Below are 18,539 nucleotides of genomic sequence, written 5' to 3' on the forward strand. Positions count from 1 at the left end.
AAGAATGACATACGGGCAGCAGTGAATGTCCATAGGTCTGTATTTGCCCACCAGCTCTCTGGGTCCAACATTTTAATGTATTAGTAATGTGTGTTAACTAGGGTTGCCAACTTTCTCACAACTAAATAAGGGACAGGTGCACAGTGCCACTATATGGTGTGAGCATGATGTGTGAGCACAGTGTATATTCATTTAGTGATTTAACAGGAAATAAAAAATGTGTATATTCCCTTTAATTTTTAACCTAAAATAATTTGGCCCTTTACATAAAAACAGGCAAAAAAAAAAAAATGCAAAAAAACTCACCAAGTTTACTTTTTCCATGGATACTTTTTGCTGCCCTTGACTGACTCAAGCAGTTTTTTGTCCTTTTGCACAGCCAGAGAGAAGTCCTTACATGACATGTCACAGTTCACAGATATTTGAAGTTCATTTTTGATCAGCCCTGTGCTCCACCTGTTTCTTGACCGCAAAGTCCTATAACTAGCATACGTCTGAATGACAGTGATCTGGAGAAGTTTATTTGTTTATCACTGTAAAGAAAAAACATACTCTCAACTCTCTATCGTAACTATCAGGTAGCGATACTCCTTCCTGTTCAGTGCCAAAGTTATTGATCTGCATAAGCAGCACATGGTTAATTGAATATTCATGAAATAAGCACGGTTGAGCCGGTTAGCATTCTAAAGGCTATCCAGGCTAGCAGCGGTGAAGACGTAAAGCTGATGGAGGGATAAAAAACAAAGGGACAGCAAAAAACTACCAACAAACGGAGGACAACACCTAACTATTACTGGACCAGAGGACAACACCTAACTGTTACTGGCCCGGAGGAGCCATTTTTCACGGCTGGATGTTTAAGTTTAAGATGAACAGCGACTGCAGCTAAATTCATTGGCTTATGAAGATCATAAGATCGTCAATGGGTGAGCGACGCAGTTCATTTAAAATGCAGAGTTTGTGTTGGTGTTTTGTTTGGAGGATATGTGGCTGTGAGCTGCTAATCAGAGTTTAAAGGCTATGGGCTAACTGGGAGTTTACGCCACTTGGTTTCATTTCACTTAATGTGTGAAATGAAAGCAAAGACAGACATGAAGCAGATTGTCATGCGGAATGATCTATTCTATCCAACTTGCAAGCAAATAGATGGAATTATGACTTTTCCAGTCATTTTGGAGTAGTGTTTGTGTGTGATCTGTGTTCACAGACGGGCTGTAGAAACAGAACGGTCAGCTCAAGTTGAGGTTTGGTTTGTTATCGTCTTAAACTGTGGTGAACTAAAATATGTGGCTCCAGCCTTGTTCTTGTGAGACACGATGCTGGATCAGTGTTTGTGTTTTGTTGCTGTTGATTATGCCCGGTGGTTGTTATTGACTGAATTCTGGAGTTTGGTCAGCTGCCAGAGTGTAGCGTGAGCTCTAGACCTATATATTTGACAGTACTCTTGTGGTTCTGTAACGTTTTGATTACAAGCATATCTGCCACTGTCTCAGCAGGCAGCATTTGGGAGTAGACGCACTGTTCCACCACAGTAATGGCGGCGCCCACAAATACGGGACAGTTGAGATCCCGTATGATGTTATAGTCTGCTCTATCCTCTCAAGAAGCAGACACACTTGGTACTGTTTCAACCCAACCGGGTTATAAACTTTAATAAAACTTCTGCGTGTTAGGTACATACAGCTCGGTCTGATAACTCAGGCGGTGTCACACTAAAACAAGTCCGTATATCAACACGGAACTAAACAATAGTTCCTATTGTTACATCCTTTCTCTTTTGAGAGTTAGAGCTGTTATCTCAAAATTTGACTTGTCCTTGGCTGTAACTAACAAACCGAAACTCTTTAATACTAACAGTACTTATTACTGCAACATAAACATACCCATTCGCAATACAAATCTTCTCTCGGCGACTGATGAAAAATAGCAACTAGTGAAAATGCTGTAAACATTAACTGTCCATCCAAGTGAAATGCATCTCTTTCACAGTTTGATAATGCTCAACTAGTAACTAAGAGCCTGAAATGTGCAAATAACCACATAAAAATAAACAAATGTAAAAACCTATGTAAATCATAACCTTTTGTGCTCATAACCTTTCCTAAAATTCAAAGTGCATGTAAACATCAACATATCAATTCACCCTTTTCTGTTACAGCAGTTTTTTTTGTTTGTTTGTTTTTTGTTTTTTTTTTACGAATTCATAAACAGTCCATGTGTCCTTTTCCTATTCAATGTAACCAAAGTCCATCAGTGACACAGATGTATTCATCTGCGTAACAGTACAAAGTCCTTAAACTGCTGTGGCTGCACCACCGTGCGACCAGCTCTGGTTGTAGTAGGCGTGTCTGTGTCCCCAGTGTCTCTGTGTGGAGAAGGGGGAACAGTCCCTGAATGTTCATGTTCCACAGCCTCTGGCTGCCTAGGGATGCTGAGCTCAATATCGGTTGGGTCACCAAAGCTCATTCCAGGTGCATGCCTGAGGAATCTGCGATTTCTACAAATGACACCCCCAGAGTGCAACTGAACCTCATAGGACCTCTCATCGACGGGCTTCAGCACGTTGTCTAATCTCCAGACTGTGTGGGGTGGGAGTGGCTGTACTCTCACACAGTCACCCACGTCAAGCATGTCTAAGTCTCTAGCTGATCTGTTGTAGTAGGCACTCTGGCGTTGCTGCCTGTTCATCAGCTTCTGTTTGACACAAATAACCTTTGGCTTTAGGAGGCTTGTTTTCGTTGGCAACAGTGTTTTGGTACAGTGACTGAGCAATCGCTGTGCTGGACTGGTGTCCAGGCCCTGTGTTGGTGTGTTGTGGTGGTCAAGAAGTGCAAGATAAGGATCCTGTCCTGCTGCTTTGGCTTTGAGCAAGAGTCTTTTTGCAGTCTTAACAACTGATTCTGCTTTGCCGTTGCTTTGTGGGTAGCCCGGTGATGAGGTCACATGCTGAAATCCCCACCGTGTGCTGAATTTTTGGAATTCTTGGGATGCATATAGTGGGCCATTGTCAGAGATCACTGTATCTGGGATACCTTGGCGGGCAAAATGGGCTTTCAGTTTCTTTATCACTGTGGTAGATTTGGAATCTGCCAGGTAGTCTATTTCCCAAAAGTTCGAGAAATAATCCACAGTAATGAGGTAGTCTTTATTGTCAAACACAAACAGATCCGTGCCCACCTTTGCCCACAGCCTGCTTGGTACTTCATGTGATATCAGTGTTTCTTTTTGTTGTTTATTGTCCATTGATCTGCAGATGTCACACTTAGCAATATACTTCTTGATTTGGTCATTCATGCCTAGCCAGTAGACACACTCTCTAGCCCTCCGTAGGCATCCTTCCACACCCAGATGTGATGAGTGTAGCCGGACAGTGATGTCTGTTCTCAGTGCATCAGGAATGACAGCACGTTCACCCCTGAAGACTATTCCATCTTGGTGGCTCAACTCCCCTTGGAATGAGAAGTAAGGCCTGATTTCACTCGGTACATGTGACTTGTCCTTAGGCCATCTCTGGCTCATTGTTTTGATGAGAAGCTGCAACGTCTTGTCTTTTTCTGTGGCAGACCCTATGTCCTGCAGTCTGTCTGCTGAGATCGGTAAGTGTTGCACCATGTTGACAGTCTCTAATTCAGCATCCACAGGTGTACTCTCTGGAAGATAGGCTCTGCTCAGGGTGTCGGCCAGTAACATGTCTCTTCCTGGCACATAGATGACATCTATGTCATATTTTTGTATGCGCAGCATCATGCCCTGCAGCCTTTTGGGGGCACTCAGAAGGGGCTTTCTTACTATGGTTTCTAATGGCTTATGATCACTTTGTACAATCACTTTACAGCCATATGTGTACTGGTGGAATTTTTCCATACTGAAAACCATTGCCAAAAACTCCTTTTCTATTTGTGCATTGCCACGCTCTGTTTGCGTCAGTGCTCTGCTTGCAAAAGCAACTGGCTTCCCCATCTGCATGAGTGCTGCGCCCAAACCTGTGTCTGACGCGTCACACTGTACTGTCAGCTCCTCGTCAGGGTTGTAATATTTCAGAACTGGAACGTTTGCTGTGGTCTCTTTCAATTTGAGGAACGCCTCCTCATGCTCTGTTGTCCAGTTCCACTCATTGTCCTTGTGTGTCAGGTCTCTTAACACCTTGCATTGGTCTGAGAGGTGAGGGCAAAACTTGGTTAGGTAATTCACCATACCTATCAGCCTCTGCACTGCTTTTACATCTGTTGGTGCCGGCATCTGCTCTACAGCACGTACTTTTTCTGGATCCGCTTTGAGTCCATCTGCCGTCAAGCGGTGTCTGATGTATGTGGTCTCGTTTTGTCTCAGTCTGAATTTTTCTGCATTCAGTTTTATGTTCTTTTGTCTGCATCTGTCCAGAAACCGTTTCAGTTTTTCATCGTGATCCCGCTCCGCTTCCTCTTGTGTCTCCCCTTGTCCTGTGATCAGGATGTCGTCTGCAATAATGTACAGACCAGGTACATTGTCCAATGCTTGTGTGAGCTTTCGCTGGAAGATTTCAGGGGCTGGACTTATCCCCATGGGCATCCTCAGCCATCTGTAATGTCCGAAAGGAGTGGCAAATGTTGTTAAATAGCTGGACTCCACATGCCAGAATCCGCTCTTGACGTCACACACTGTGAACACTTTAGCTTTAGACAAGTCCGGTAAGACGTCCTCGATGGTTGGTAGTGGGAAGTGACTACGCTTTAGTGCTGTGTTCAAGGGTTTGGGATCAATACATACTCTTGGCTTGCTGTTCTGTTTCTGCACTACCACCATAGCACTGGTCCACTCTGTGCTGCATTCTACAGGCGTGATAATTCCTCTGCGTTGCAGGTCTCGTAGCTCCTCCTTCAGTGGTTTCATCAGGGCCACCGGGACCTGTCTCTTTGGCAGCTGCACCGGCTTCACTGTGCTGTCCACCTCCATTTTGTATTTTCCTTCCAGACAGCCATCTCCAGCAAACACATCAGCATAGCTTGCTTTGATTTTTTCCATTGTCCACTGTTCTGTTGTAGGTTTTTCTGTTGTGACTATATTGTCTATTGCCATGATGTTCTCATAGTGCACTTTAATCAGGTTCATTGCCTCACTGGCTCTCCTACCCAGCAGAGGCACTGCATCATCTGCATTCACCACTTGGAACTCCAAGCGATACAGCTTGTGATTTCTTGGATTTCTTATTTTTATTTTGCATTTCCCCACTGGCTTCATCTGACTTTTGTTGTACATTACTAGTACAGTTTTAGTGTGTTCTAGCTTGGTGTCTGGGTTCAGCAGGTTAATGGGGATGACATTGCAATTGGCACCACAGTCTATCTGGAATTTGACCATGTTTTTGTCTAGCAGCATGCCAGCATAGAGAAGCTGAGTGTCTCCTTTAACTTTGTCAGCCCTTTTACATCCCCTCTCTCTGGGTCTACATCTTTGCCTGAGTCTGTCTCCACTGCATCCACTATCTCAGTCTCTGTTACAGTGATACAGGAAATATCTTCATATTCATCACGTACAACTTCTGTTGTTATTGTACTCACATTCTTCTCTCTCCTGTGCTCAAGTTTTGCTTTGCATTTTGCTGTGAAGTGGTTCTCTCTGCCACACTTTGCACACTTCTTTCCGAACACTGGACATTTCTGTTTACTTTTCTCATGTGTTTTCCCGCAGAATTTACACTCCACTGTGTTGTTACCTTTCCTCTGGTACTGTGCTCATTGCACAGCTTGCACCTCTTCTACCATCGGTCCGGTGATCATTTTAACATTCTCTTTAGAGAATGTTAAAAGCGGCTCTGCACAGCTGCAAACATGTGTCAAGTGTCAAGTTTTTCTCCCGAAGCAGTCTTTCTCTCATGATTGTGTTGTTGCCTCCACACACAATCATATCTCGAATGAGCGAATCTCTCAATGTCCCAAAGTTGCATGTTTTAGCAAGTAGTCTCAGTTCTGTGACATAGTTGTCTATACTTTCACTGGTGCCCTGGTTTCTCGTAAAAAAACAATAGCGTTCAACAGTCTCGTTCACGCTGGGATTGCAGTGATCATCAAACTTTTTGATAATGTCCTCTATCTTCCATGCAGCCTTATCTGTATCACCCATCAGCATGTCCAAAAGTTCTCTGCCACTCTCGCCGACAAGATAACTGAACAGTTTCACCTTCTGTTTGTCATCCGCTTCAGCCATTGCCAGGTCCACATAAAGAGCAAACTCGTCCCTCCAGTTCTTCCATGTTTTAGAAAGGTTGTTGGAGTCCAGACACAACGTTTGTGGCGGCTTCAGTCCGTCCATGGAGTCACACGGCAGTCGCACGCTAGCGGCTAAAGCTAACATTAATTAGCATACTCTCCGGGCGGGAGAAAACTTTTACACACCTACACTTCAGACCGAGTCCTCTACCGCTGCCACCATGTTATAGTCTGCTCTATCCTCTCAAGAAGCAGACACACTTGGTACTGTTTCAACCCAACCGGGTTATAAACTTTAATAAAACTTCTGCGTGTAAGGTACATACAGCTCGGTCTGATAACTCAGGCGGTGTCACACTAAAACAAGTCCGTGTGTCAACACGGAACTAAACAATAGTTCCTATTGTTATGTATGAGACAAATCAATTTAGCCCAATTTAGGATGTCCCGGCTAATATGGGACAGTTGGCAACCCTAACGGTCGTGCGTGGAAGCTAGCCATATCATGCTAGCTCTGAGATGGAAATGAGGGTGGCGTTCAGCTGACTGTAGTCTCCAGCAGAGAAAAAGGGGAATCGCAGATGTAGCACAGGTATGTATGTGAAGTGTGGCAGAGTGTAAGTCGTTTTTAGAGTTGTGGTTTGGAGGTTGTTAGTTGGGAAATTCGCTGACAGAAATTGTGACGGCAGGACTAGTCTGGTCCGATGCAGTCTCCATGATGACGTTTCACAAGTACGTGAGAACCAGTTACGTACTGACAAACTGGCCACAGTCTTCTTACCGCAAAGGTACAAAGCTGCTCGTCATCTCCTCCAGCATCAGGAAATGTCTTCAAAGCTTCTTCAAATCCAAATGAAATACAATCAAAAGATCAAACTAACATCATTGGTGCATTCAGGTGCAGTCGGACAATGAAGTTGCCTTCAGGAGCGTCGGAAATCAGAGTATCAATAATGTAAATTTCCAACGAAAATTTGGGGGGGCACACGGAGTGGCCAATCAGATCACGGGGGGGGGGGACTACCCCTCCGTGCCCCCACGGAAGATCCGCCACTGGTTATGTGGCGTCGCATCACGCTATTACTTTAATTATATAACGTTATGTTTTACGCCACAACGTCACACTATTCCTTGACTTGATAATTAACTTGAATGGCAGTTTGAAGAGAAAATTCAACATCTTGCCTACCCGTTTCATCGTCCTTATTTGTTGTTTCAAACCACTAGCATGGTTTAGTGAAAAAGTCTACAATTTCAGTACATTTAGCTGCATGTGTTTAAAAAGCTTTCTTCTTTTTTTAATCAATTCGTGCCCCTTCTATTTTCCATCTTACAAACACCTCTGACCGTGTGCACGTACCATAGACTGTGCTACGGACGTGTTACGTGAGGATGCACCTGCAAAAAATAGAATAAAGAGCTGCCAGTGGAGGTGGAGGCGGCCCAGGCCAGGAACAGTTGCAGCAGTATACGTGATCAGCCCAGTGCCATAACTGAACATCGGCCCCTGCCTTCGCCCGGGTCAGCTGAGATAGGCTCCTGCCCCCCCGTGACCCTAGTGAGGATAAAGCGGTGTATAGAGAATGGATGGATGGAATTAACCTCAGCATGTTTTTGAATTATCCCCTGTTCAAATCCCAGCTTGCACCTGGGATCTTTCTGCATGGAGTTTGCATGTTCTCCCTGTGCATGCATGGGTTTTCTCTGGGTACTCCGGCTTCCTCCCACAGTCCAAAAATATGCTGAGGTGGATTGGTTACTCTAAATTGTCCGTAGGTGTGAATGTGAGTGTGATTGTTCATCTGTATATGTAGCCATGTGACAGACTGGCGACCTGTCCAGGGTGTCCCCTGCCTTCTCCCGAGTCAGCTGGGATAGACTCCAGCACCCCCCGCGACCCTAGTGAGGATAAAGCGGTGTATAGAGAATGGAAGGAAGTTTTTGAACTGTGGGAGGAAGCTGGAGAACCCGGAAAAAACCCACACATGCACAGGGAGAACATGCAAACTCCATGCAGAAAGATCTCAGGAAGGCCAGGATGCGAACTGAGGATCTTCTAGCTGCAAGGCGAAACTAAATCACTGCTGCTGATCATCAACATATTAACACTGTGAGCCTGCTGATGTTAACATCTAGACCTAAACACGGCTGCACATGCACTATTGTTCAAAAGTTTGGGGGCAATTTTTATGCTTTCCATGAAAACTCACACTTTTATTCATGTGCTAACATAACTGCACAAGGGGTATTCCATTAAAAATCATCCGTTTCCAGCTAGAATAGTCATTTACCACATTAACAATGTCTGCACTGGATTTCTGATTCATTTAATTTTATCTTCATTGAAGAAAACTGCTTTTCTTTCAAAACTAAGGACATTTCTAGGTGACCCCAAACTTTTGACTGGTAGTGTATGTGTGGCTTCACAGAGTTTCACAGACATTATTTTGTCATTAGCATTCACTCTATGTTCTATTACTGAACATGGAGCATGCTAAAGTGATGTACACTATGCAACGCAGCCAGTTACAAAGTCTCAACAATGTCTAAAAAATAGTGTCCTTGTCTTTACTAACCACTTGTCCTTGATCTCTGAAGAAAACATCCCAAGGGTGAAATCATATGGAGTTTTAAAAAGGCAGTCATGTTTATAGAAGGCTACGCTGAAGTCACACTAGGTTAAGCAACCATCCAGCATCTGTTATGAATATTTAAGAGACACACAAATCAGGTATATGATATTTCTGAGTATGGAGGTAGTTTTCAGTTTCCTTTAGTAAATCCTTTTCATCCCCTCAATGGAACAGTAAATTTAAAGTTCCCTACATATACAGACAGAGCTGCCACTAGTTCTTATAGAGCAAGCTGGCAAGGATAATAATCATAGTATTCCAAAAATGGGGTTTTGTTTTTCCTCAGCTATGCCCTGAGTATTGCTCCGTTGGACGGCCAAGGAAAAGCGACCAACATCCTCTCTCTGGAGGCCTGCTCAGGGTCACATTTGGTTCTCTGATGGGTTTCCCAGCAGAAAAGAGATAAATAACAAAGATGGAAATCACTGTTCTCACCAGTTCTCACCATTTTTGGCAATGTGATCATTTCAGTGCTTTGATTTGCTTTGCCTTGTTAACAAAGCAATGGATACATGTGGTGGCTGCTACTTACAAACTGATTTGGAGACTCAGCTGTGTTTGGGAAGTTGTCATGGAACACTTTGCATAAGTGTGTGTGTTCAGATGGTTTAAAGATGTGTTGGTGTTGTGTATTGAGCTGTTGCTGGCAGTGGAAGAATGAACTTATTGTATGTACTGAGAAACAGAGAGGGAGAGAGAGTCTGCTCCATAGTAACCTGTTACTCCTTCTGTAGCCTCCAGTGTGTGTGTGTGTGTGTGTGTGTGTGTGTGTGTGTGTGTGTGTGTGTGTGTGTGTGTACACATGTTTATACATACCGGTGGGGACTTCAACCTGACTATTTGCTATATCGGTGGGGACTCGTCTCACGGTGGGGACCTAAAATGAGGTCCCCACGGGTGGCAACAGTGTTTTCTTAGCCATGTTGTTGTTACTAAAAAATGTAAAAGTGCAAAAAACGTTTCTTTAGGGTTAGGCATTATTTTGGTATTGGTTAAGGTTAGGGTTAGGGTAAGGGTTAGGGGTTTAGATATGAATGGGAGTCAATGTTAAGTCCCCATGGGAATGGCAGACCTGAGCTGTGTGTGTGTGTGTGTGTGTGTGTGTGTGTGTGTGTGTGTGTGTGTGGGGGGGGGGGGGGGGGGGTGCACCAGACTCACATTTAAGAGCTGCTACTGTATAGAAGCGAACCGGCTTGATTTTTTTAACCACTCTGCTGAACTTTCACAGCTTGCAGTCAAAACAAACCATATCGTGCTCCGAGTCCAACCACAGACTAGTAAACCAACACTCCCACACACACATTCACATATAAAAGCTCTGTGAGAGGCCAGACTTGCAATATTTAAACCTGTCCACAGTGTGGCCACATCAACCGCTCAGGCAGCGTTCAGGGAAACCAACCACAAAGCACTAAATAAAGGTAAACATACCCAACTCAAGCCACAAACCAACCACTCTGCTCACTCTCTACCAGCATATGGACAAGTAAGCTTCACAGTTTTGCAGAATTTGGATTAAAGCTCGTGTCCGGAGTTTGAATCGCAGCGTCTCCCAAAACACTGTTGGTCCCACCCTCCCTCTGATTTCGCCCCTTTATTTGTGCACGCGCGCAGTACCTGACAGGAGTGCCCGGAGTGCTGCAGCATCTTGCCCGTTTTGCTGTTTTCCACTCTTCTACATTTAGTACATTTAGTAAATAATAAAGGAATTATGTTAGAATTGTGTATTGAGTCTAACTTGTCCTAATACCAAAATAACATGAATCTGCTAGGACGAATGAGTAAAGTTTCAATATGTGATTACACTCGTGTATCCCTCTCGATGACGTTGTTTATCAAACTTAGTGCATTTACGTGTGCATATGTGTTACATTGTTTATTTATTTCTATCTAGAGTTCAGAATTGCATGACTCCTCTGGCGAAGAGTATGTCCCAGACGCCCCAACATCTTCCTCCAGAGGTCGGGCATCTAAACAAAGCCGTCAGGCGGGCTATGGAGGCCGTGGTCGGGGAGCGACGCGAGCACCCCGAGCCAAAAAACGTCCTGCAGTCTCTTGGCCTGACAAGCCATGGGATTGGTAACTTTTCTGGAAGTTGCCGATCCCTGATGCTCTCTCCTCCACAAGCAAAACAAATGTGCGCACGGTTGCGTAGTGCGTAGCTCGCACACCTCTGCATGGGCTTGCTTGCTGTGCACGTAACCGTTGATTGACAGCATGACAAAGCGGAAGCTCGAACTTGATTGGTCGGCAGCGACCGGCGCTTTTTGGAATAACATGGGGGTCTATGAGAGGAAGGCGGAGCTCATGAAAAAATTTTCATATCGCGTCATACTAACATTATATTATAGTATCGAACTAGACTAACACATTTAAGCTTTGTTAAACAATGATACATAAATTGAAAACAAACGGAAACTCCGGACACGAGCTTTAATGTTGTTTTTGCACTAGCACATATAATTATCTATCCACCTTATTTCTACAGACCAACAGACAGCCTCCTGGTTGCTGTTATCTCTGTATTTACATGGACGTGTTCAGCAGATGTTGGCAGCGTACCTTGCAGCTCATAATATCGGACTGAACGGCGAGTGCGACGTTTGAAGAAGTTAGAGGCGTCTGACTCTGGCATGAACACCTGACGTGCAGCACCTAAAGGTCAGGGGTCACAAGGTCAAGGCCACATGAGGAGGACATGTGAAGCAGAAGTCATATGAAGTGTGTGAAGGGATTGAAGAGGCCTCACCTTGAGGATCAGCGGGTTTGGCATCATCCCGTACTGCTGCGCTTTCCACCACACTGGAAACTGAAGATGAAAGGAGAGAAACTCTTATTATTTACCTTTTTTACTGCAGAAATGTATGCTGTTTTTATTTATCTTTTTTATCTCATCAATAAGGAATGGGAGGTGATCTGAAAAACCCATGTGTCTATTGAATAGATAAAAACTGCACTTTTACCAAGTTAGCCAAGTGGAACTTGATGTCCTAAAGCATCCTAAAAAAAATGTAGCTTCTCCTGATGGTTCAGAAATTATTACTCCGCCAAGGACCAGCAGAGTTATGTGACAATCGCTGTACGTCTGTCTGTCTGTCTGTCTATTCGCAACCTTTACTCAAAAATGGACTAATGTATTTGGATGAAATTTTCAGGGAAGGTCAGACATGACACAAGGACAGATTTTGGCAGTGATGCGGCTTATAGTCTGGATCCACGGATTTGTTAAAGATTTCTGTATCATTGCGAGATAGAGGCACAGTGTCACTGTAACCATGACAACAAGTGAACACTACATCAGCTGCCTGCTGATGATCACATGATTGTGATCCCAGTACAAATCCACCATTGCAGACTTAACTTATCCACCAGAAATGATTCAAGGAACAACTGATTAAATTGTGGGGGTGTTTCTGAGTCCCATCAATTCCCTCCTCCCGCTCCATATTTAGGTCACATGATTCTGTATCTGTACATAACGTACACATGCATAACACACACCTGTGCTCACCGCAAGATCATTTTGTTTGTGGGTACATCTACAGTGCCTATCATAAGTATTCACCCCCTTTGATGTTTTACCCTTTTATTGCTTTCATAAATCAATCATGGTCAATCAAATTTAGCTTTTTTAACAAAAAAAATTATTGGAAAAAACTCTTTAATGTCAAAGTGAAAACAGATTTCTATAAAGTAATGTTAATGAAAGAAAAGTATATAAATAAAAATAATTGTTTGCATAATTATTCACCCCCTTTTTAATTTAATGGTCTAATTCAATAGAGGTCCATCAAATTGTTGCCAATAGTCTCACAATTAGTGAAATGAAGATCACCTGAGTGGTGTGGGTGTGTTTCAAGTGATTGAGTTGTAAAACACCTGTGTCTGAAGGGTCCAGAGAGTGGTTGATCAGTATTCCTGGCTACCATTACACCATGAAGACAGAAGAACACCCTAAGCAACTCAGGGAAAGGGTTATTGAGAAGTACAATTCAGGGGATGGTTACCAAAAAATTTCCAAGGCACTGAACATCCCCCGGAGTTCAGTGAAATCAATTATCAAGAAATGGAAGGAATATGGCACTTAAGTGAATCTGCCTACATCAGGCCGCCCTCGTAAACTGAGTGACCGTGCAAGTAGGAGACTGGTGAGAGAAGCCACCAAGACCCCTACAACTACTCTGAAGGAGTTACAAGCTTCAGCTGCTGAGATGGGAGAGACTGTGCATGTAGCAACTGCTGTCCGGGTTCTTCACCGGTCAAAGCTTTATGGGAGAGTGGCAAAGAGAAAGCCACTGTTGAAGAAAAGTCATATTAGATCTCGACTAGAGTTTTCCAAAAAGCATGTGGAAAACTCCATGGTCAAGTGGAAGAAGATTCTTTGGTCTGATGAGACCAAAATTGAGCTTTTTGGCCATCAGACAAGACGTCATGTTTGGCGGAAACCAAACACTGCACATCACCAAAAACACACCATCCCCACTGTGAAGCATAGTGGTGGCAGCATCATGCTGTGGGGATGTTTCTCAGCAACTGGACCTGGAAGGCTTGTAAAGATAGAGGGCAGAATGAATGCTGCAAAATACACTGAAATCCTGGGGGACAATCTTTTTCAGTTTGCAAGAGAACTACGTCTTGGGAGAAGATTTATTTTCCAGCAAGACAATGGTCCAAAACATACTGCAAAAGCTACACAGGAATGGTTAAAAAAGAACCAGGTAAATGTTCTGGAGTGGCCGAATCAAAGCCCAGACCTCAATCCTATCGAGAATTTGTGGCTGGACTTGAAAAGGGCCGTTCATGCCCGATACCCACGCAACCTGACAGAGCTTGAGCAGTTTTGCAATGAAGAATGGAGCAAAATTGCAGTGGGCAGATGTGCAAGACTGATTGAGACCTATCCACACAGACTCACTGCTGTGATTGCAGCCAAAGGTGCATCTACTAAATACTGACTTGAAGGGGGTGAATAATTATGCAAACAATTATTTTTATTTATATAATTTTCTTTCATTAAAATTACTTTATAGAAATCTGTTTTCACTTTGACATTAAAGAGTTTTTTCCAATACATTTTGTTGTTAAAAAAGCTAAATTTTATTGACCATGATTGATTTATGAAAGCAATAAAAGAGTAAAACATCAAAGGGGGTGAATACTTATGAAAGGCACTGTATATTAAATGGACACATTCTATGTTGCCGTGATTTCTGCAACAACCTTTTTCAAGATTTCAGCCATCAGAAATGATACAACTGAGCAGCCTTGGCGAAGTACTGCTCTCTCGGAGTGCATTCATGTATTAACAATGAGATGAAAGAAATTATCCCAATTTAATAAATAAATTCATCAATTGACAGGAAATTGGCAACAGCCTTGATAACTGTTCAGAGCTCTTGTGACCTCATTGCTCACTATTTCTGGAATTTTTACAAACCACAAAATCGATCAGCTAATAGAGAAAATAATCAGAAGAGTAAGTCAGAATGAAAATAGTCATTAGCTGAATTTGGATGTAAAATACTTCTATATAAGCTCCACCTCAGTCAGCTATACCAATAGCATCTTGCTTTTAAATCAACGCATGGGTCACAGTCAGCTAATTATATAATAGTATAACAGACATTGAGGACATTTTTCTTCACTGGGTGCTTGTAATAGTTTAAGAGTATTTTTCTACTTGGGGATCAATGAGGTGTTTCTGATTCAGATTTTTATAAAAATACAACATTATTTTTACTTTAGTAGCATTTTAAATTCAGAATCTTTCTCCGTAACGGTATTTTGTCAGTGTGTCATTAGTACTTTTACTCAAGTAAAGGATGTGAATACTTCCTCCATCACTATTAATGTCACAACAATTAGCTGTAATTACTGAAAATCACATTATGTGTAGCGTTGCAAAGCCTTCCGCAAAACGTCACCTTGTACACTTTGGTAGAAATTTTCATTAGATGAATCATGATGAATCTGTAAACTGAAATGCCTACATGGAATGAGGATTGTCACTGTACGAATTAGTAGCTTTCAGCAGTGGATCTGGTTGAACTTTATGGATAAAAACTTACTGAAAGACAATTATCTAGGCCTGTTTTTGTGCAAAACTAGTGAACTCAGCTTAGTTTAGAAAAGGGTAAACAAACTTCATAGTCAATGAAAACAAATCTGACAAATTGCGGTTTACAAATTAGTAATTCCTGCCTTCACACTGTAATTTTGCACCACTCACTTCAAATTTGTGTTGGTTATTGGAATCTCAATCCATGCCACGCCCCATCCTACAGTGATGGGTCTGAGCCCCTCAGTGTTTGTTGCTCCTCCACACTCATATCTCATAGTGAAAACATGAGATTCGGGTTTGCCTCAGAACGACTAATGGATGTCCTCGATTGAAATTACAGCTGTTATTCCAGTCTTTAAATTAAAGGATCATGCTTACTAGGCTCATATAACCAAGCAAATAATACTTACAGGACCTGTTTGCCTGACTCACCTGTGAAAACATCACTTGGATGCAAACCTGTATGCACATCACTTCCTTTGTACATGTGATGCAATAATGAATAATAATTTTAACTCTTACACATGAATACCCAAAACAAAACTGTAAAAACTGCAAATGAATATTGAAGATACTCGCTTAATTTACAAAATAACAGTTAGAGAACGACCCAAAGTCATGTTGAAGGTGTCACAAACTAGGCTGGAATGAACCCATGCAGCAGGCAACAGACAGGATGGGATAATAAGAATTTATTAAGGACGCAGGAGAGGCGGAGCGCCTCAGTAAGACTGCAAGAGAGGCGGAGTGCCTCTTTAAGGCTGCAAGAGAGGCGGAGCCCCTCTGTAAGGCTGCCAAGGAGGTGGAACGCCTCCGTAAGGCAGGGGAGGCGTTATGCCTCTTCAAGGACTCGGGGAAGGCGTTTTGCCTAACCAAGGCTGCAGGGAAGGCGTTTCTCCTCACCAAGGACACTGAGGAGGTGGGGAGCCTCTTTAAGACTACAGAGGAGGTGGAACACCTCCTTAAAGATGGAGAGGAGGCGGAACGCCTCCTTAAGGCTGCAGGGGAGGCATTACACCTCATAAAGGGCTCGGGGAAGGCGTTACGCCTCATCAAGGCTGCAGAGGAGGCGGAGCGCCTCTTTAAAGATGTAGGAGAGGCGGAGCGCCTCTTTAGAGCTGCAGCGGGAGCCTGTTGCTCCTTCAGAGCTGCAGCGGGAGCCTGTTGCTCCTTCAGAGCTGCAGCGGGAGCCTGTTGCTCCTTCAGAGCTGCAGCGGGTAGCGTTGAGCTCCTCTAAGGCCGCAGGGGGAGCTTCTAGCTCTTTTAAGTGCGCCGAGGAGGCTTTGCGCCTCTTCAAGGCTATAGGGCCCACAAGGGCCGAAGACTGGCCGATGGGCCCCACAGGGACAGAAGACGGGCTGATGGGCCCCACAGGGACAGAAGACAGGCCGATGGGCCCCACAGGGACTGAAAGGAGTGAGGTGGCCTGGGGCCTCTCCTCAGCCGGAGGGAGTGGAACGGCACTAGGCCTCTCCTCAGCTGGAGGGAGTGAGGCCGCACGGAGCCGATCCTCAGGTGCAGGGAATGAGGCAGTTCGGGGCCTCTCCTCAGCCGGAGGGAGTGAAGCGGCATCGAGCGCCTCCAAGACCGCAGAGGAATTGTTTAGCGCCTCCAGGAAAGAGGCAACCACCCTGGGATCTACACGGGTGGCTAAAGACTCCCCGTGGATCGTGTAGGCAGCCTTGAGTCTCTCCACTCCCGTGATGGCGGAGTTAAACGTCTCATGGACGGTGGAGACGGCTTTGGGCCCCCCTAGCCGGGGTAAAGCGGCCGCCAGCCTCTCTGCTATTGCAGAGGCCGCTCTCAGTGCCTCAGGCAGTGGAGGAACGACACTAGGGCCCCAAAACCCAGGGGTGGTAGAGGTGTCACCCTGCTCAGGAACCGAGTAGGCGCAGGACCCCTCCGGAGCCGGAACCGGAGCACCACGGCACCTCCGGGCATCTCGCCTACGACAGGCTGGCTTCTTTGCAGGTGGTGCTGTGGCTGGTGGGGAAACAGGTTCTGACTGACTGCTGGGTAATATGCTAGCGCCCAAAGGATTGGCCAGCCCAGAGACAGGCAGACTGGAGGGTTCAGAGATGGGATGGCGAAATATATAGCTAGGAACGGTCAAGTAGAGTAAAGGAGTCTCCAAGAACTCCTTAATCTCTACCGGTAGATGGCACATCAACCAGGGACGCTGGGCTGCTACTCTGCGACCCAAGGTGACTGTAATATTCTCTTTCTCCTTCCTCCATTTCTGCCATAAGTCATTAATTGTCTTAAAATAGGTGTGGTTCTCAACACTGGAAGAAAAAACCTCCAGGGGAGAGCTCAGGGTGCTGGACGAGGCGCCTGCTGGGTTCTGAGGTGGCTGCGTCATTCTGTCATGAACTAGGCTGGAGTGAACCCATGCAGCAGGCAACAGACAGGCAGGATGGGATAATGTGAATTTATTAAACAAATAATTAAACAAAGAGGGACTCCATAAGGGAGGCGTATGTGAATTAATCAGGAAAGGGGAAAAGCAAACTGAATTTAACTAAGGGCGACGGTGCGGGACCGTGATGTAGGGAGAAACTAAACTAAAAATGGGGAGAGGCAACTCACAACTGTCCAGGGGGGTTGGCAGACTGGGTGAAGGCAGAGCAGATGTTCCAGTAGTGGCGATAGGGTGTGAACACCGGGCAGACAGGCTCGGAGTAGATGTCAGCGGTTAATGACCAGAGGAGGAGTAGTGAACTGGCAGAGTATCCGTAAAACCAGAGAGCAGAGCACTCATGGCAGATAGTAGCAGGTGGCATGCAGGGTGTAGAAAGTCTCAGGCCGGAATGCAGCAGGAGGATGGCTGGTATGTGGCAGGAATGCGGCTGGCATTTGGTAAATATGAGGCAATGACGCAGCAGAGTAGTGAGGGACGCGCCAGGCTTTATGCTGAGCTGATTGATTGTTCATCGCGCCCAGCTGTGTCTCTCCCCAGCTGCTCCCAATTAGCCGAATCAGCACTGGCACAGGAGGAGTGTGACACAAGGCAACAAAATACTTTCACAACAATAAATATTTCTTCCCATGTTAAAGGAAAATCACACACATCAGTGCTATATACCATCAAAGCTGTTCTGCTTAACTCCCCAGAAGACGTAAAATTCAAAAACACCCAGAAGATACTCACAGGTGAGGATGAGGAAGGTGGTGAGGAAACACAGGACCAACACTCGAGTCCAGAACATGATGAGAGAGAAAGAAGCAAAAACTCTACAGGACTTAACAGCACGCCTAACAGAGCTCAACTGAGAGAGGAGAGGAAGATGAGGGAGGGAAGGAGGAAGGTGGGAGAGGCAGGGAGGGAATGGGAGGAGAAAGAGGGAGGAAAAAAGGTTCAGGGAGGGGAGAGGCTGGAATTTCAGTTACCCAGGGGAGGAGATGAAGGAAGGAAGACGAAGAAAGCAACGAGGGAGAGGAGGAGAGATGGGATGAGGTGAATTAAAAGAAAAAATCAGATGGGAGACAGAATACAAGTGAGGTGAGGATGCTGTCAAAAGTATTAGTAATGACTAACAGTAATGTATTGATCAACTTTTTACAAAGTACCGTGAAGAGAAAAATCGATCCTGAGTAGTTTCCCAGGTAATGTTTTTCGAGGTGCCTTACAGGTAACAAAATATTCTGAGCATCTTGGAG

The 18,539-nt window shown here is 44.6% G+C and overlaps 1 protein-coding gene across 1 annotated transcript in view; it reads right to left on the reverse strand.

Moving 5' to 3' along the window:
* The window catches only part of ucmaa (upper zone of growth plate and cartilage matrix associated a), a 40,961-nt gene extending 22,789 nt beyond the window's left edge, over positions 1–18,172 (reverse strand). The window contains exons 1-3 of the mRNA XM_051954661.1: positions 18,031–18,172; positions 11,568–11,627; positions 11,381–11,473 (exon numbers count right to left, since the gene is read on the reverse strand). Of these exons, the coding sequence (XP_051810621.1) occupies positions 11,381–11,473; positions 11,568–11,627; positions 18,031–18,088 (211 nt within the window). The 5' untranslated portion in view covers positions 18,089–18,172. The remainder of the gene's footprint in view (positions 1–11,380; positions 11,474–11,567; positions 11,628–18,030) is intronic.
* Positions 18,173–18,539: the final 367 nt, after the last annotated feature.

This window comes from Acanthochromis polyacanthus, chromosome 1, assembly GCF_021347895.1.
Source record: "Acanthochromis polyacanthus isolate Apoly-LR-REF ecotype Palm Island chromosome 1, KAUST_Apoly_ChrSc, whole genome shotgun sequence".
Lineage (NCBI taxonomy): Eukaryota > Metazoa > Chordata > Actinopteri > Pomacentridae > Acanthochromis > Acanthochromis polyacanthus.